This window comes from Anser brachyrhynchus (genome assembly GCF_964034855.1).
Source record: "Anser brachyrhynchus genome assembly, chromosome: 1".
Lineage (NCBI taxonomy): Eukaryota > Metazoa > Chordata > Aves > Anseriformes > Anatidae > Anser > Anser brachyrhynchus.
In genome coordinates, this window is record NC_137694.1 from 64,559,026 (window position 1) to 64,578,501 (window position 19,476).

Sequence of the window (19,476 nt, forward strand, 5' to 3'; positions counted from 1 at the left end):
AGTCCCTGAGGGGAGGCCGAGCGCTGAGGGCAGGCCCTGCCCGCGGGGAGGGCTCACGGCCCGGCCCCGCCCGGCCGCGGCCACGGGCGGGGGGCGGCGCTGCGGCGGCGGGAGCTGCGAGGCGGGAAGGCGGCGGCGGGAGCGGCGCGCGGCATGGAGGGCGGGCGGGCGGCCGCTGGCGCTGAGGGGGGCGGGCGGTGCCCGGAGCCCGGCGGGGCGCTGGGCAGCGTGCCGCCCCGGTTCCCGTTCCCCTACAGGCCGTACCCCATCCAGGAGCGGTTCATGGCAGCGCTGTACGGCGCGCTGCAGGCCGGGCAGGTCGGCATCTTCGAGAGCCCCACGGGCACGGTGAGACGCGGCGTGGGGACGGGGACGGGGACGGGGACGGGACGGGGACCGGCAGGGGGGCGGTGTCGGGAGCCGCTCCTGGACGGGTGGTGCTTGGGGAGAGGGGCTGGGGCAGGCCGGACTCCATCCCCACACAAGTTCAAAGCCTGGTGTCCCGTTTCAGAGAGGTGCCAGCCACGTCTGTGGTGCTGGTGTGGGGACTATGTACAGCGCACTCTGCACAGGTGCAGGGGAGAAACAGGCGCCACATGAAATGGCAGTGCAGGATAATAGAGTGCCACCTCTGTGTCTGCGCACGTGGTCTTGGCCCGATCCCACTCTGAAGTGGGTCTTCTCTGCGGTCTGTCACGGACAGCGATGTATCAGGTGTGTGGCCTGTCCTGTTTGTTTTCGCCAGGGAAAATCACTGAGTCTCATCTGCGGGGCCCTCTCCTGGCTCAGAGACTTTGAGGAGAAGAAGAAGCAGGAGGAGGCACGGCTCCTGGCACTTGAGGACAAGGGACGGGAGGAGAAGCAGCCGCTGACTTCTGATGAGCCAGGACGTTCGACTAGCAAAGACTCATCCGGGGAACCAGACTGGATTACGGCATTTGTGCAGAAGAAAGAAGAACAGGATATGGTGAACAGGCTAAAGGTTAAGAAATGTTCATGTGTGGAGGAAGGGGAAAACAGCAAGGTGTGAGGATCAGAATAGGAGATATCATGGGTGATGGGTGGAAAAGCAGATGATGCAAACCTGCTGGTCTTTGTCGTTCACAGCACTTCATAACTTTTTCAGTTAAGAGGGATGAGGCATTCCTATACAGGTTGCATAGGATAGGAAACTATGTTGGTGTCAACACAGTAACATTTAATAGGCATGCAAGGAGGCAGGGACCTACTGACAATTCTGACAATTCAGTTTCTTTTTTTTTTTTTTTTCACTACTCCCAGGGAATAGGAAAGTAATTATACCTGGCTTTTAGGACTAAATACAATTCATCCTTCCCTCACTCTCACTTTATTTTAGGAAGAGCAGATCAGGAGGAAAAAGCGAGAAGAACGTCTTGAGAAAATTCGCCATAATGTGCAGTTAAAATACGCAGCAAAGAGGAAGGTGAGTTGTCCTGCAGAGATTAGAAGTTTCTGCGTAACCTCAAGTATTGTTCGTACTTGCTTATGCCTGTCATTTGACTCTGAATTTTCTGACCCATCTGTTTTGGGAGCTCTTGGATGAATTGGCCCTCTGAAATTTTTGGTTAGATTCGTTTTTTAAAGTGTAGATGTGAAAAACACTTTGTGTGTAGAGAATTTCCTGACAGCATTTGTGTGTAGGTAAAAAGGGTGGGTTTTTTTTGAAAAGTTTTGGTTTTTTTGGAAGCTCTTTGTTTTATGAGCATCTGTAAGCACTGTACTTCTGGAATAAAACCCGAAGATCTTGAATCCAATTTAAGAGCATGGGAACAGAAGACCAAGAAAAAAGCCAGATCAGACTTTGGTTGTACTTTGCTCACCACTAGGGAACAATTGTACTTGTTTACCTTCTGGACAATACAGTCATATCTTCTACAAAGTGTCCCTTTTCTACATGTAGGAAGTTGATAGGTCTGTTTTCCTGCCGTTTAGATGGGTGAACTGGCCCCAGAACCCTTGACCCTAAGCTTTTTGATGGTGTGAGTTAAACTTCCTGGAAATCCCCACTTCGGGTCCCCAAAGAGACAGACTTATAAGGCAGCCAGGCTATTAGTTTTTAGCGTGCTCCATCTCAAGTGCTGTGTTATGTTTTATTCAACTCCTGTCAAAAGGATACAGCAGAAATAGCAAAGGTTCCGAGGTGAACAGCAAATCAAAAACAAGTGGAACAAAAAGCTTGTTTCTTAAAAGAGAATGTAAAGCATGGGAAATAAGAAGCATAATAAAAGGAAGAAAGCAAATTGGAGCAAAGTTACAGAGATTTGGAAGAGCAACTGATTCATCTACTCTATAGTACTTGTAATCTGCCTTTATTCATAATGCCAGAGTAAAATAATGCTCATTAAAGTTGGAAGGTGCTGTTGGAAGTTGGAAGGAACTTTTCATTATCAGAACAGAAAACCAATAAGAAAACTGTTCTTTAATAATTTAATAGAATTTCTGTGGAGGGACAGACCTGTTTTAGAATAAGAACCACATAACAGGGGAAGAAAAAAAAGCAGAGAAAAACCTTGTGCTCTTTATTCAAAACAGTTACTGAGTTCATCTTAGTCTTGAGTTAACTGTGGATGTATTATTTGATTATACCCTTATATGTTTGATGGGTCGCTGTTGTTTTACACATTATTTTTTCTGAGGCAGTCATTTTTATGGGCCAATTTAAGTGACTGATGTGGTATTACATGGATGTTGTCACTTGAACTTCTGGGTGTTTAGAGGGCCTTTTGCCCAGAAGGTTTTTATGTTTCCCTTTCACGTACGTCTGTGTGGTCAAATCTTTGGCTGTTGCTGTTGCTGTCATCTGCATTGCGCAGAGCTGAATCATTTTAGACACCAGTGGTGCATTTGCTTGTCCTGCTGAGGGTGTACCCAGCAAGCCATTCCCTGCGCTACATGGCATAAAGTGGTGCGAGTGCCACTTCTCTGTGTGAGAAATAATGTGCTCATGTGCTTGCTCCAGAGATCTGAGGAGGATGAGACAAAGCGCCTTCTTCAGCTCAGCAAGGAGGCTCTTTCAGAGGGAGCTGGAGCAGATGTTCTGGAGCAGCTGGATCACAATGAGGAAGAGCTGATCCTTGCTGAATATGAGAGTGACGAGGAAAAGAAAGCGGCATCTGGGTAAGGGCAAGGACTGAGGGGGTTCCAGTCGTGCTCTCAGTCATGTGGTCTGAATTCTGATTTTTTGGTAGACCTGTGCAGAGCCAGGAGTTGGACTTGATCCTTGTGGGGCCCTTCCAACTCGGGATATTCTGTGATTTTATGTCAAGGAAATGTCTTCTTTATCATTTTTGGATTGCCTTAATTAAAGGGATTTTGGCTGTGATTGCTTTCTTGGGATTTCTCTGGGGTTCTTTGAGTGTTTGTCATGCTTGGTATAAAGGTGGCTCTCTGTTGTGAAGATCCGGTGTTTCTCTCCCATTCAAGCTGGGGTAGCACTTCCTCTGGTGGGGTTGGTTGGTAGGTTGTTGGAAATTTTTTGTGTGTTTGTTTGAGGATGATCAGTAACTTAGAGTGTCTTCTGAGAAAGTGCATCTTTCTCAAAATGCATGGCAATTTCCTGTCTTTATCCGTGCCTGGTTCCCAGAGAATGCCTCTGGATGCTGGGTAAATGACTTGAGATCAAGTTCCTTGCATTAGAAAAGCAAAATGCCCCTCGGGCAGCAGAGAAAGCTACCAGTCCTGCTGGTCAGCAGCAGCATCTTTTGATCCCCTACAGGAAGAGATGGTCACATTCCTAAAGGTTGGAGCTACAGCATGAAAGAAAACCAGGGGCACACTTTTCTCTATCATACATTTGTTCCTTTTGCTTTATGCAGAAAGCCAGAAGCCATACTTTGGTAATAAAAGTCAAATACATCTAAAATACAAATTTACTAATTAGTATGTAGACAGATCCTCCTGCCTTAAAATTGCAAAGCATTTAAGCTACACATAAATGTAGTAGTTATTAAGCATTAAACTGCTATTGCCTTTGAGGAATTGTATGGCAGTTTCTTCCTGAAACTTTTCTTTATGCAACAGCTTGAGGGTGGTAAATTGTCTCTAAGGGGAATGATTTACAAAAATAAATAAATAAGCACACCAAAGAATAGTATAGCACTGATTAGCTTATGCCTGGGGCTTAGAAGCACCAGATTTAAAAGAAAAAAAAAAGCTTCTTGAAGTTGCTAAAGTCACAGCCCTACAGACATATTTCTTTTAAAGAGCAAGGCTTGACTCGATTGTGCACACTCACACTTAAACTATTCAATGTGTCGAAGTCAATTTTTCTTTTACTAAGAAAAACTAAGTCAATTTTTCTTTTACTTCCTGATGATACAAGTACCTCTCTTGAGACTGCTGTCTTGTGGTAGAGCATCATTGATTATAACTTTTTCTTTCCTTAGGCTGGAGGAAGATGATGATGATGATTTGGAAGAAGAGCATGTGACAAAGGTGAGATGAGGACACCTCACAGAACAGTGTAGCAGAGTTACGGCTTCCTTGCACCCAGCAATGCAGCACAGAGGGATTTGGGAAGTGGCATCCAGTAACTGCTGAGTTTGTTGGTAATGGCAACCAGTTCTGCTGCTCTCATCTCCTTCTGGACTATGCCGGCTGCCTAAACAGTTTGCTCTGCTAACGTTGCTGAAATTTTGTTGTGGCTTGCTATAAAGGTACGCTGCAAGAAACGTTTTTTCATTACTCTTCAATGGTGAGTCCCTGTTATTATAATGGCCTTGGAAAATTCAGCAGAAACAAAGGACAAATGCACAAAGGCAGGGCTTTGGCCTTGACAGTTGTAAAGTGACGGACGCTCAAGCATGTGCCTTCCCTTGTGTTTTGAAGCCTTGAGCAAGATTAACATCATTGACGTGCTTGGCTGCTTCCTTGCAGGACTAGTTGTAGATAGGAGGTTGGTTTCCATGTTTCATCCTCACTTTGTTCTTCCTCACTGTAGATCTACTACTGCAGCCGCACGCACTCCCAGCTGTTGCAGTTTGTGCATGAAGTGCAAAAAAGTCCTTTTGGCAAAGACACGCGTCTGGTCTCTTTGGGATCCAGGCAGGTATGTGGTATGTTCACAAAAGGATCTGGGTGTGTGTTAATTTAAGTATAAAGGGCTTTCCTAAGAGTTGTGTGGATGTGACACCTCAGAAGGCACCTCGGGGACTGACAGGATCTTCCACTGGAAAAACTAAAGTAGTCATGGGTCAGATCTGCATGGTGTAAGTTTTTTGTGAGCTGTTTGGCCATTTACCCTTTGATGTAAATGCAAAAGTCTGTTTTCCCTCTTCCGATGTGGAAGATTGCAGATGCCTGAGTCACTGAGAAGGCACTCTTCTTGGTATTAATTCTGCTAGCATCTTTTTAGAAGCTGTTGTGTGGCAGCGAGCCACCTGGGGGCACCTTTTCTCGTTTTTTCTCCCAAGTTCTTAGGGGTTTTGAGCATCTTTGTAGCAGCTAGTACACATGATATCTGACTGACAGACTTTTCTGTTTTGGAATCTGGCCTATGATTGCTTTGAAGAAGCTTTTACAGAAGCTTCTTTTACAGCTGTTTTACAGCGAAGAGTGCGCACTGTTCTTAATGACCATCTCCCGCTTCTTCTCTTTGCATGTCTAAGAACCTGTGTGTGAACGAGGAGGTGCGCCGCTTGGGGGCTCTCCAGCTCATCAATGACCGCTGCATGGAGATGCAAAAGAACAAACATGGTATGGACACTTCCAGCCTGGGGAGGCAACGGCTGATAGAGCTGCTGTGAGAGTCTGCAGACAGTGCTCTCTGCCATTCTGTTCTAGTGAAAGAGTTTCCCTCCTTACTGCTTTTACGTCTCTTGTCCTCCGGGGTAGGATGCTGAGGTCTGTATTTTCTGAGTGTCTTACATCGGCCAGGACTCGTGCGTGGAAGCACGCTTGTCGTTCTAACTTACTGCTGGTGATGTGGGGAAATGGCACGTGACTAAGTCTAACCAGCAAGAGCAGCATCCCTAGGGGATGGAAATGTCTCTGCTGAATACTTTTTAAATAGACGAAGGGTCAAAAATACTCAGGACAAAGCCTGCTTTAAAGTCCAGGAGGAAGTGCTATAAGGGTGCAAAGGAGTGGTTTAAGACTATGTGAGTGTGTTGCTCATGTCTTTCTTTTGATTTTTGCTGTCAGAAAAGAAGTCTGGTGAAGAGACGGAAGGGAAGAAGAGACGTGTGAGTCGCGCTACGTGCCCTTTTTATTCCTATGAACAAATGCAGTTTCTCCGCGATGAAGTTCTAGCGGAAGTGAAGGATATCGAGCAGCTGGTGGCTTTGGGAAGGGAGACCAAAGCCTGTCCATACTATGGGAGTCGATACGCCGTTCCTGCTGCTCAGGTAAGGTCTGCGTGCTGCTTAGGGGCCTCTAACAATAAACCCATTACTTGCTCCTGCCGGTACCATGCTGCACAATGTTTCGGCAGTTTGTAAACAGGCTGTGTTTCTGTCAGGTGTGGTTTTGCTGAGAAAGAAAAGGAAAAAGAGAATACTCGTTTCAAGTTATTAGGGAGGCTGTGTGTTTGGGTTTCGGGTCAAGCAGTCTGAAATACTAGAAAGGCTCAATAACTGTGAGGTGATACTGGCACATGGATAAAGTCTTAGCACTTGCCGCTGCTCTTCTTCCTTGCTTGGTTCTCTAGCAGAAGACAAGCTCTCAGTCCTTTGAAGGAGGTTAGGAAGGTAACCTGCTGTTGCACTGCTGGGCTGTTCTCACTGTAATTATTTGAGGGTTGAGCAAGATGAAGAATCAGTGTGCACAATCATCTCAGCTTACCTCCCATTGCCCGTCTCGAGCATGTGCTCCTGTCTCTTGTGCTACTTCTTCCACAATAAGAGTAAGACACTTGGCTGACTTTGCAAGGCCGTCTGATGTAGGCCTTTGCTGAGCAGTTGGTGAGTGCTCTGCGTCTGTACGGGTGAGAGCTGGAACCAGGGCAGTGTGTGCTTCTCCCGTAGCTGGTGGTGCTGCCCTACCAGATGCTCTTGCACGAGGCTACCAGGAGCGCTGCGGGGATCAATCTGAAGGACCAGGTTGTGATCATTGACGAGGCCCACAACCTCATAGACACCATCACCTGTATCCATAGCGCGGAGGTCAGCGGCTCTCAGGTGAGTCACGGCTGGTCCTTTAGCTGCGCATGAGCTCTCCGTGCAGCAGAGCGCCCTTTCTCCACTCCTCTGACACCAGCTCCACGTCTTGTTCTTGTAGCTGTGCTGTGCCCACTCCCAGCTGCTGCAGTACACGGAGCGATACAGGTGAGGATCTCGGAGGAGAACAGCCTAGCGGTGGCAGGCAGCGTGGATGCCGTGGCTTGTCTCGTGTCTGCAGGGCCTTTCTTGCTTTTTTCCCAGCGGAAGGTTATTTGCATTAATCCTTCTGCAGATGAAAAGCCACTTGCTTCATTATCTCTGTCTGGAACCGGCCTCAGTCAGACTCCTGGGGCTGGTATTAAGCAGTGAGAAGGGGGTACCCTGAGGATTCTGGCTTTTCCTTATACTCTCAGTTTCTTTCCCAATCTCTCTCTCTAATCGTTCCTGCTTTGTGATGCAGAGTTTCAAAAGCTCCAGTCTTTTATCTCTCTCCTGGACCTTAACCTCTCATGTGCTGACTGGCATCACGGCCAAGGCAGTGAGCTCTGAGGAGGAGGAAGCTGGATGTGGTTTTTGGCTCCAGCCAGATCTTGCATCTTGTCATCCCTGCAGTGCTTGATCATTGTGCTCAGTGCTAACAACTGAATTTGCGCAGCATTATCGCAACAGGGACTTGGGGCATCACTGCCATCGTAATAAACAAGCTGTAATTAGTGTGTGAGGAGCAGTGAAGTGCCTGGGCTGCATGGGTGAGTGCTCTGAGGTGATTTGGGGTAGGTTATTCAGGGGTGTATGCCCTGTTACAAACAGGGAACGTGAGCAAAATGTTGTCTTCTGCTAGGGTATAGCTGGTGACTTGTTCAAGGTTATCAGGAAGCCTGCGTGAGAGCTGGAAGTAGATTAAAGCACCTCACAGCCAACTCTGCTTTCCAGCAGCTTCTCCGCACTTCCCCAACGTATAGATCTCTGCTGCTATCTGGTTTTTGTCTCCCCCGAATTAAGGGGAGTTCAGTTGCTTGTCTCTGCAGCTTAGGAAGCTATGTGAGTTAGTCCCTGAAGGAGTTTTGGGGCCTAATACCTGCCTGTTTTTTTTTCATAGGAAACGTTTGAAGGCAAAGAACTTGATGTACATTAAGCAGATCCTGTATTTGCTGGAGCGGTTTGTAGCCATGCTGGGAGGTAAGCAAGCCGTTCCTCCCTCTGTGGATGCTCATAGACTGAGAGCGCCGCCCCCCTTCGCCCTCCTCACAGGCTGCGGGGAGGGTTGCTCAGGTTAGGTTCGGGTACCAGTTATGTCATTTCTGTCTGTTTTGTAAGATGGGGATGGGGACTGGTGTCTGCCCGAACCCCTCTCCTTTTTGGTCAGCTGAGGAGCAGCCGGTGATGCCAGAAGTTGGTAGCGGCAGTTCCCCTCTCTTTCTGTGTGATTTTCAGATCTGATTTGAGTGGGCAGGTGGTAGGGTCCAAAGTGAGGAGTATGGCAGATGTGTGACAGTGATCAGCACAGCACAAACACGGCTCAGAATAATTCTGTGTCATCTGGTGGCAAGACCTCTCTCTGTGGCAGGCATACCTCTGCAGAATGAGTTCTTTTTTTTTTTCTTGAGTGGTACCTTTCCTCTGTGGAAAAAAATACTAATTTGCCGTGATTTTAAATCCACTGGTGTTCACGGGGCTCCTTTCCTGCAATGCCTTTTTTGCTAGATATTGGTGTGCCTTGAGGAGAACCTGTCGTTAAGTTCACAAAGAACTTCCTCCTTGCCCAGGGAAAAAGCAGGTCTGTGGTGCGGGGCCCTGTTGGTGCTCCCTGCCCTTCTCTCAGCTGTGCACCTCTCTTCCCCCCTGTTCCTACGGGTCTCCTTTTCCCCACGTGTGGCCAAGCGCTTTCATTAGAGACTGCAGCCTGTGCACAGCTTCATGACTGAGGCTGCAAAGTGAGATGTGAGGTGGGTGTTAAACGCTAGGACAGACAGCGCAGCGAACAGCAGTAATTAATACGGCTCTGCGTGTCAGGGTCTGGATGTGGATCTCTCCTCGGGCTTTCCCCTCTTCCCAGTCACCTGTCAGCTGCCCCGCTCCCCAGCGCTGCAGTGAGGAGGGCTGAGGGATGCACTGCAGTCCCTGTCCCCTCATCGTTGCGGCACGATGGCTGTGTGGTGTGCGAGCATTTGTATGCACCCACCCTACCTGCTGCCTCTTGCTACAGAAGGAACGTAGGTGGTGTTTCTTAGGATGCAGCAGCACACTTGTCCTACTCTGTAGGGTTATCCTACAGGGGAAAGACAAACCGAGCGAGAGCTGCTGTTTTCTCTGTATACCTTTTCCAGATGTCAAGTTGATTCTTGTTTTTTTTTTTTTTTTTCTTTTCCTAGTGCTGTGCCCCTTTCGGCTTAGTTGTTAGTCTCTTGCTTAATTTTAAGACAGACCCATTGTAAGCCTTCCTTGAAATGGTTTCATGTTTTACAGGAAATGTGAACCAAAATCCTAGCTGCCAGGCAGTTTCCCAAACAGGTAAGACTGGAGCGAACGCCGTAAGTCGGGGACTTGGATTTGGGCAGTAAGGGGCTGCAGGCCCAGCAGCTAATATATATATATATATTCCCTTTCACCCTTTTCTTTTAGGGACAGTGCTAAAATCCATCAATGACTTCCTGTTTCAGAGCCAGATTGATAATATCAACCTCTTCAAGGTAGTGTAAGTGTTGTTTCCTGTAGGGCATAGCTGGTGATTTGTTCAAGGTTATCGGGAAGCCTGTGTGAGAAGTGGAAGTAGAGTCAAGTGCCACATGGCAGAATCTGCTTTCTAGCAGCTTCTCTGCAGTTCCCCAATGTGCAGATCTCTGCTGCTGTCTGAATAACAGCGCATTAAAGCCGGATGGGTGGTCTAGGGGTAGAGGGAAGCAAGCAATTAAACATGTGCATGTGCAGAGGCTGTCTGTAGGCAGAGCAAAACTGTAAGGGCTGAGGGTGAAGAAACTCCTACTCCAATAACCTAACCCATCCCTCAAACCTCTGAACACGGAACCTTAACACGGAGTTTCCACTCAGAAAGTGGTGCCTTTGTACTAAAATGGTGTCTAGGGGGGTAGCTCTGACAAAGAAATGTGTGCCCCTCCCCAGGAGCACAGCAGGTGATGTCCCTGCTGGACAAGGACGAGGACAGCGGGATGGGAGAGGGGATGCTGAATGCCAGCTCATTTTTCTGTCTTCCTCCAACAGGTTCAGTGTTACTGTGAGAAGAGCCTCATCAGCAGGAAGGTACTGCCCCTCTGGCTTTATGGCCCGCAGCCCTCAGGTGCTGTTCCACACGCTGTGTTTGAAGTAGAAGACGCAGCAGCCGGGGTGGTGGGTCTGTCTTCTCCGCCCAGCCTTGCAAACAAAATGGTTCCTGCAAAAAGCACCGTGGGGGCTGGTTACCCCTTCTTGCACGGCGGAGAAGCGCACAGCATGTTGTAGCGCAGTGTTCCAGCTGCTGATTCTGGGCTGCCTGGCTGCGCTGCGCTGGGGAAACAAGCATCAGAGGCTTGTTTGGTTTTGGTTCGGTGGGTGGGAAAAGTAATGGGAGCCCTGGGCTGCGCTGTTAGATTCGGATTGGGCTGGTTTGCCAACACCTACTGAGGAACTTCATCTGCACCAGGCCAGCAAACCTGGTTTTATTTTGTCTGATTCCTGCTGTTGGTGGTCTTAGTCTTTCTGGCTTTTGCTTTGCAGCTTTTCGGGTTTGTGGAGCGGTATGGCAATCCTGCCACAGCTGTGAAGACAAATAAGGAGAACCAGAGGGTGGCTGGCTTGCAGAGCTTCCTTCTGAGCCTCCAGCAGGGATCCGATAAAGAGGGTGAGTTCAGACATCCTCCGCTTGTGCATTTGTGGACAAAGTGAGGATGTGGGACCTGCATCTGCATCAGGGAAGGGGAAAGGCAGAGCTGAAGAGTGAGATGCTGCCGAAGCTGTACTGCACAGGTGTTTTTTAATGTATCTGAGTAGATGGCTTAGGCAATTATACATTTGATTACAAGATCTCCTGAGGTCCCTTCCAAGCTGAGTGACGATGCGATTCACTGTTTGCACTGCGTGCACTCAAGCTTTGCACTGCTGTGACCTGCTGGCTCTGGGACCTGAGCTACCACGCGTACCTCTCTTTAGTGGTGCCAGCTACAAAAGCCAGGTGTTTGTTGCAAGTTTTTTCCTTAGCAATGAGATGGAACATGGGTATCGTGTTCCTGGAGAAAGAACCCATCTGTATGTAGTGCTCAGGCCCTGTCTTCAGAAACGTAGCCTAAGCTGCCTGCCTCTCCTTCTACCTCCTGGCCAGCCCGTACTCTCCAGAGCCCTCCTGTGGAGCCGGAGAACGACCAGCTCCGAACTGCCTCCCCGCTGATGCAGATCGAGGGATTTCTCTCAGCCCTCACGAACGCAAACGAAGATGGCCGAGTCATTCTCAACAGGCAAGGTACGGCACGGGAGCGGTGACATGACTCGCGAGCAGGACGCTTCACTGGCAGTGAGGGAGGCTGGGGGGGGCGTAGCCCTACCAGAATGTATCTGTGCAGTCCACGATTCAGGCTGGCAGGCTCAGTCTGCGTGAGGACTCCCGTGAACCCAACAGAATTCCCAGCAAGGGCACTGGGGCTAGGGTTTGCAGAGCTCTGCTCCCACTTTGGATATTGATTTTTGTCTTGCGATTTACTGTGCCTCCTCTACAGCACCAGGAAGATAAGCGGAAGGTAACTTCGGGGTTGTCATTACCTGTTGCTGCCATGACAGCACTGAATAGCAGAACCTTGCTTGGAGAGGTGGGGATCTGCCAGAGCGCCTGGGGCAGGAGGAGGGAGAATCTCTCATATCCATGTTTGTCACAGATAATTCCCAATGCCATCTCTTTTTCTCTCTTTTTTTCGTTTTTCTTTTCCCCAGGCACTGTTGGTCAGAGCAGCCTCAAATTCCTCTTGCTGAATCCAGCTGTCCACTTTGCCAAGGTGGTGAAAGAATGCCGAGCTGTAATCATTGCTGGGGGCACCATGCAGCCGGTGAGGGGATTGGGATGCCGTGCTGGGCTCTCGGGACATCTCTGGCGCTATCTACAAGCAGGCATGGAAAAATAAGAGCTTGGCTCCACTGGGACATGCTCTTCTCACCTCCTGTGGTGTGTGTGGGAAAGGCCTCTCCTACCTACACTCTCATCTCCTTGACGCAGTCTCCCTGTACGAGGTGTCACACTTTGGTTGTGCACAGTGCTGTAGGTGCAGGGGCAGGATTGCCCTTGTTAACCTTCCGTGTCCTCAGGACATCAATAGGCTGAGCTCACGGTAGGCTGGAACTAGCATGGGTAGCGGTCAGAGGACCCTGTAAAGCCAGCTGACCTCCTAAAGGGATAGGGATTCCTCACATGGGGATCCCTGAAAAAAAAACAAAAAACAAAAACATAGGGGATTTTTCAGAAAAATCAAGACCTAAGTATTGTTATGGTGGCAGGATCCATCTCTTCAGCTTAACATCCTTATTCTGTTGCTTTTGAATGCAGTTCCAGAGAGACTGTGCTTGTATTGCACAGGTACAGGGGTGTGTCAGACATCTCAGTTACACCTACGCAGTTCCTCTGTTCCTGTTTCTGGGCAGGAATGTCCTGACATCTCCTCTTCGCTCTTGAGGAGGCCCCGTCTGAGAAAATTATTGAGATTTTTCTCACAAAGGGAGGGAAGAAGGGTGCAAAGCGCAGGACCTTAGTGAAGCAGTGGCCTCCTTTTTCAGAAGGCCCCATTCCAACTTTGAACCCTTCAGACTGCAACTCGGAGAGAGGATGTCGCTGCAGTCCAAGGTGTGGTCTGTGCGGTGCTTGGGAGTTCTGGTAATATTTTTTTTGCACCTGGGGAAGTCGGAAGTTGGAGCTCTGCACACCTCACACCCCTTGTGTGCTCAGCACTCCCATGGCCTGATTTCCTGATGGTGGAGGAAGCCCGCCTCCTCTGCTTGTCTCCGCACCGAGCTCGTCCGCTCTCCCCCCGCACCGGCGCTCAAGGAGCAGCACTGCTGCAGCTGGTGCGGCGCCCCCTGGGACCTGACCTCTCCCTGGCTTGCCGTCCGCAGGTGGCTGATTTCCGAGAGCAGCTGCTGTCCTGCGCCGGCGTGGACCCTGCGCGAGTCGTGGAGTTCTCCTGCGGTGAGCGTGCTGGGGGAGCAGGGCGGGGTGGCAATCCGTCCGCGTGGGACCCGAGCGCTGCTGGTTGCCTTTGGGGCTGTTGTGCCAGCGCTCTAAGCAACACGGCGTCCTTCTAGGAAGTCGCGGCCGCAACGGGGTGCTCGGCCCTTCCCACGCGGGGCGCCCTCGGCAGCAGGCCGCGTGCCTCGCCATCTTCCCAGGGGTCAGGGAGCGGAGGCCAGAGCAGCCGGGGGACTTGTACACTTCGGCTTGACGAGGCAAACGTGCCTGCATCAGTGCACGCAGGTGCTGCTGTTCAGCCAGCAGTGTCTGTGCACAGCCGACGCGTTGACTCACTGCTTGGTCTGGTCTCCAGGACACGTGATCCCTCCCGAAAACATCTTACCTATAATCCTCTGCAGCGGGCCTTCCAACCAGCAGCTGGAGTTCACCTTCCAGACCAGAGACCTGCCCCAGATGGTCAGTCCTGCCTTTCTTCCCTTCCCTGGCATCTGTTGCTTCGCTTGCCTGTGTTTCAGGGGACACTGTGCTCTCTGACAGGTGGGAGGGGAAATGCATGGGGTTTTGGGCAGGTCTGTTGAGAAGCAGTTGGGAGAGAGGAGCATGGTTTGAGCTGCCTGCTCAGGGGAATCTGTTGGAGACCAGGAAGACCTGCAGCTCCGGCTGTGCTCAGATGTGTGTGTGTGTGCTGGACACCACGAAGAGATGAGACTGTGCCTCACAGTTCGATGGCCTGTGTGGCAGGGGAACAGTGCAGTCCAGCCCTGGCAGCAGCTGGTTCTGTGCTCTTCCCTTCCTCTGGTCAGCCAGCCTGCACCCAGCACCAGGTAGCAGCGCTGCTCAGCCCCTGCCGAATCCCCCTCGTCTGTTCTCGTGTGGCAGTTTCCACCCCCTGGGACAGCAGACAGAGGCTCTCCCTTCCCTTACCCTGCTCCACAGTGGTAATGGAAGCTCTGGGTTAGTGAACAGCTTTTTGGTGACTCCCCACTCCCCCGACAGCTTAGACCTCACGTATTTCCCCCGTTTTTCCTCCCCCGGGGTACGTCGCAGGAGAGGTGTGATCCTGGGGTCGCGCACAGAGCTGGAGCAGCATTCGCCAAGCTCCTGTCGGCTGCAGTCTGCTCTCGTCTCTCTCGCAGATGGATGAGACGGGCCGAATCCTGTGCAACCTGTGCAACGTGGTGCCGGGGGGCGTGGTGTGCTTCTTCCCCTCCTACGACTACGAGAAGCAGGTGCACGCGCACTGGGAGAAGACGGGGCTGCTCAACCGCCTGGCAGCGAAGAAGAAGGTAATTGTGCAGCCAGGGGCACTCGGCACTCTAAATGGTACCTTCAAAAGTCAAACAATTATCTATGCATTACAGGCCTCTCTCGCTGAGTTGTTCTCATACTCTGCACAGCGGAGCAGAGCGGATGTTTATCTAGCCAATCCCTCTAGTAATGAATAAATGATACTTCCTGGGCGGCTGATCGCTGAGCTGGGATCTAAATTAGATTAAATGCAGCTATAGATTCTTTAAGTGCACAGTCTGTGCGGTGGCCATGGAGGGAGACAGTCCTCGCCGTCTGTAGCCAGCAAGCCAGTCCCCTTGTAGCCGAGGGGCTGTTCAGGTTGAGCTCTTCTGGGGAATTTGCCTTTCCCAGGCTGAGCTGAGTGTCCCTTGAACGCGGACCAGCACTGCTGAGGGGTAGACAGCATTGTCCTAGCCTGAAATTTGTAAGACAAATGTCAGTATTTTTCTGGTAGAAGTGCAGAGTTGGAAATTGAAAGGCTAGCCATGGTGACTCCTGCTGAAAGAGCAATGGAACATTAAATAGGGAACAAGAGCATTAAATGGGGAGATCACTGCAAATAGGAATTTTTTGCTGTCACAGCAAAAACTGTGACTGTCACAGGTATTTGACGGCTGGGTAGTGAAGTTCAGGCAGTCTGACCCTCTTGGGGAGTGAGGTGTGTGTCTTGGATTATGTACCAAGGGGAAAAAAGAGAACCACAGATATCTCGGCTGTGATTTCTCTATTATCGGAAGCCAAAGCTAAATAACTTGCGGCACGGACTAGCAGAGCGCCGTCCCAGATACTTCACAGCCGTGGTGCGCTCTGGCATGTGGCTCTCTGCCTGGAGGTTTTTGGGGCGGAAACCCCGTGCTTCAGCGTCCCCGTGTTTGTGGAGCTGTCGTTCAGCGTGCCCTTCAGGGGTGCTCCGTCAGGGCCCTCGCGGTCTGCCCGGCACCTCCAAGGCTTCTGCCACAACCACGCAGCCTGCTCTGCCTTTCAGCTCTGATTTGTTCTTGTTTGGCCTTTGCAGTTTCCAGCAAATTGGATATGCGTTAGCAAAGCAATTTGGTAGCAGTGCACCGAGTGTGACTTTCAGCTGCCTACACATGAGATCATATCATAGAAGAGGAAGGTTAAAGTCTTTCCAGAGGTGGCTGTGGTGAGATCACACTGAGATTATATACAAATTACACAGGAAAATTAGTTTATATCAGAGGATTAACTAGGTACTGTTCAATAAATTAAATAGTTCTGGAATATATTTGCAATTGCCAGTTACTTTTCCACTGAAAGACTGATTCTGGCTGGTAAAATCTGATAGTAGCTCTTGCTAACCAAGAGGAAACACGTCCTTTAAGTTCTTTTACTGTCACAGAAAAGACAGACGTTGCACTTCTGGTTTACTACAAAAACAACTTATGATTTAGGCCAAGGTGCAGCACCTATCAAGATACAGCTCAATTCACTGCAGGGGCTTTCAGTAACCGGGTACTTTAGAACTCCACTAGGCATGCTGGAATAACATAAATACGACTCTGTATGCTGTGCATAGAAAACTAATTTATTCACTGGGCAAGGGAACAATTACTTGGAATTAATTGACGATTCAAATTGATCGGTCCAATCGCTGTCCTCCAAGATTTTGCATCTGGAGGGTCTGCTCATCCTGCTGTGCCTTTATGTGCAGGTGGGAGAGGGGCACACATTTTCCTGCCTTACAGCTCGCAGATGACTTCCAGCTTCCTGCAGCATTAGACAAATCTGCCTAAGCTGGAGGGGAATGTTGGAAAGGAGCAGCTGCTGCTCCCTTCAGCACCCAGCTGAAAAGCGCTGTAGTAAGCACGCAGTGCTTTTCCAGGGTGGAGGGGAAAGGTGCCGGTGTGGTTTTTCTCCTCCTAGGAAATTTGCCCTTCCCCGATCTTAGTTCCATGTGCTCTTTAATAGCATGAGAATAAAATGATTTGTTTTATTTAAACTGTCTGCTTCCTGCTGCTGCAACTGATGCACTGTGCCTGTGACAGATCTTCCAGGAGCCCAAGAAGGCCAACCAGGTGGAGCAGGTGCTGGCGGAATACGCCAAGTGCATAAAGGTGAGCAGAGCTGACGGTGTTGGGAGTGAGACATCCCATCTGCGTATGGGAGTGTTGCTAAAGGGGACAACCGCAGCTTCTAACAAGGCCAGAGGACTCCAGCCCAGGTGTGTTTCTGAAGCGCAGAAACCTCCTGGTCTGAGTTGCCGGTCGCTCTCCTGCAGCGCTGCAGCCAGTCCGCAGGCCAGATGACGGGGGCCCTGCTGCTTTCTGTAGTTGGAGGCAAAATGAGCGAAGGGATCAACTTCTCTGACGACCTGGGAAGGTAAGGTGGCTGCTGCTTTGAAGGTGAGCGCCTGGTTTGTAGCGCGGTGACTCCAAGCAGCACGGACACATCGGTACTCGTGTAGATAGAAAATCTGGGCGATCACATGGCTTGGGCTGATGCTTAAGCCAATGAGAGGGGAAGTCTGCTGGGTGGTATAAAACTCGCCTATCGGGCACGCTTCTCAGGCGAGTAATGCAGCGAGGCTTGCCGTGCTAGGTAATTCCTTGTTCTGGCACCCTGACTCCCTCTGCAGCTTTCGGTTTAGAATGTGCTTGTCGGGCTGCTGTGCTTTATTGCCGCCCTCGGTTTCCAGGGCTGGCTGTCTTTCAGGGGTGCAGTGACCTCTAATTTATCAGTCTATTGGCAAAGTGCTCCAGGATGAGACGCTAAGAGTAATGCAGTCCTCCCTTGCCCCTTGCAGGTGTGTGATTATGGTGGGAATGCCTTACCCCAACATTAAATCTCCAGAGCTTCAAGAAAAAATGACTTGGCTTGACAAAACAATGGTAACAGAGACACTTAGCCTCTGCTTCTTTCACTTCTGATTTTTTGTACTAACTTCCCTCCTGGCACGTGAGTCCCAGGGCTGCCTTCAAAGACTTTTGCTTTTCTTTGAGCTTGCCCTCATTGCCCAGACCATGTCACTGAGAGCACAGCCTTCTCCGTGCTGCTCATGTACAGAAAGCCTTAAGCACGGGTGAACAGGTCAGTGGTGGGAAGCACCATAGGGGCTCCCTGGGAAGTGAGTTCCAAGGGGAGTGAGGTTCCTTCACCGCAGAGGAGGTAGCAGAGGGTGCATGGCAGGATCACTTCTCCTCTTGGCTTACTTGTTCTTATTGTACTTGCTGCCCACTGGAGATGCTGTTCCTGGGCAGCTGGGGACAAGTGTTCTGCTTTCAAGGCAGCCTTAGGCCGGCTCTCAGAGACTGCTCAGAATACTTTTCTAACTGCAGCCCTTCTTCTGTCCCTCCTTACTCTCAGCTTGGGGTCTGCGTGGATACCCACTCACTCTGCAGGGATAAAAGTATTTACTTACCTTGCTTTTTCGTGAAGACTTGCTAGTTTGATTAACACCTGCCTTGCGTTAACCTATTTCTCCTTTCCAGCCAAGAGCTGCTGGCCCCGCACCTAGCAGAGTGCTGATTGAAAACCTGTGCATGAAGGCAGTAAACCAGTCAATAGGTAATTTGTTCTGCCTCGGACAGGCTGGGGGATACAAACTGTGACTGCACTGAAATAGCAGGGTAGGGAAAGGGGAGCAGTACCAATCACGCTGATTACAGCTGATGCAAACAGGAGCTTACTTGCCTGAGAACACAGAGCTAAGCGCACCAGTTTAATGCCGCTGCACGTTCCGTGCAGGAAGAGCTATTCGCCATCAGCAGGACTTCGCGAGCATCCTGCTCCTGGACCACAGGTACGCCCGCCCTGCCATCTTTAACAAGCTGCCACAGTGGATCAGGGAGAGAACCCAGGTCAAACCTGCCTTTGGATCAGCTTTTGCAGAGTTAAGAAAGGTCAGCACATGTATCTTACGCATGGTTGTGGAAACTGCCCCACTGTATTCATTTGTACCTTTTGCAAACCCTCACTTCGGCCGTTTAGAGCGAAGGTCAGGGATAAACTGTCTGGCTTCATGTGTTCCTAGTTCCATCGAGGGAAATCAGATGCTTTGTGATGCAGACAGCGAACGGGCTGCAGGTCAACTCTGCGATGTGCGCGCCTTCCTTCTGAAGAAGACCTGAAGCAACGCAGGTTCCTGCTTTTCTGTTTTAAGTAGTTTGTGAGTCTCCTTTGTGGATGTTCGTTCTTCTGTATGAGCGCTTGGTCTTCACCGCCACAACCAGGAGGGAAACTGGTTGTAGGACTGAGGCTGGTGAAGGTAGCAGGAGGCTCCAGGTTGTTTACAGATGTTAAGGATTTATTTAAATTGATTAAATATTTTTAACCCACTTATAGTTATTTTGATCGAACACATGGGCCTTGTCACATCAACCACCAAGCTTAGGAGACCTAAAGACCAAAGAAAGTTTACAATTCTTGTGGCATTTTGTAGCTGTTAGCTCTATGCTAACAGGCCATTAGTTTGTGTCATGTTGGAACTACACAGAGAGGCAGGTAAGACACAGGGTGGGTAAGGGTGCCAGTTATTTTTTTAAATCCTTTCTACCTTGCTTCAAGTTGGCAATAGATTCAAGGACTGATTCATTCGAGTGGAATAAAGGTATGGCCATAATGCAGCGCAGCACTTCTCTCATCATGCTTGGTCATAGGATTACTCTGCTCTTTTTACTGCTTTTTTTTTTTTTTTTAAACTCAAAATAACTTTCTGTGGAAAATGGTGAACTTTCTTTTTGGTGCAACTTGCCCGGGGCTCTTTTATATGTCATGGGTCTGTGCTGGAGGGCACCGATAAAATAAGGATGGCTGTGTAATCCTGCGGCTATGTAATCCCACAGCCACTCTCAGCTCTTTCTGTCATCAGCTCTGTTCAAAGGAGCTGTTTTGCCTCCTTGCCAGTTTCAGCAATTGGATGCTGCCTCTCAAGGCTCTTCACAGGGAAGA

At 49.9% G+C, this 19,476-nt stretch overlaps 1 protein-coding gene across 4 annotated transcripts; it reads left to right on the forward strand.

Annotated features, from left to right (window-relative positions):
- The first annotated feature begins 114 nt into the window (after positions 1-114).
- On the forward strand, positions 115-19,219 carry DDX11 (DEAD/H-box helicase 11). Of its 4 annotated transcripts, XM_080564240.1 has the most exons (26): positions 117-348; positions 746-982; positions 1,358-1,444; positions 2,981-3,138; positions 4,407-4,455; positions 4,961-5,068; positions 5,628-5,715; positions 6,163-6,365; positions 6,984-7,136; positions 7,237-7,283; positions 8,218-8,297; positions 9,585-9,629; positions 9,741-9,808; positions 10,338-10,376; positions 10,830-10,953; positions 11,431-11,568; positions 12,033-12,145; positions 13,203-13,275; positions 13,631-13,734; positions 14,415-14,564; positions 16,575-16,643; positions 16,808-16,908; positions 17,333-17,417; positions 18,018-18,093; positions 18,274-18,428; positions 18,560-19,219. In XM_080564240.1, exons 1-26 carry the CDS (start codon positions 154-156, stop codon positions 18,587-18,589), a joined length of 2,775 nt encoding a protein of 924 aa, XP_080420366.1. In that variant the 5' UTR covers positions 117-153; the 3' UTR covers positions 18,590-19,219. The 4 variants fall into 4 exon arrangements, 3 of the variants coding, with proteins under 3 accessions (XP_080420367.1, XP_080420368.1, XP_080420366.1); XM_080564241.1 differs by lacking the exon at positions 18,560-19,219 and having other exon boundaries at positions 115-348; positions 18,208-18,411; XR_013941382.1 differs by lacking the exons at positions 18,018-18,093; positions 18,274-18,428; positions 18,560-19,219 and having other exon boundaries at positions 115-348; positions 16,770-16,908.
- The last annotated feature ends 257 nt before the right edge of the window (positions 19,220-19,476 follow it).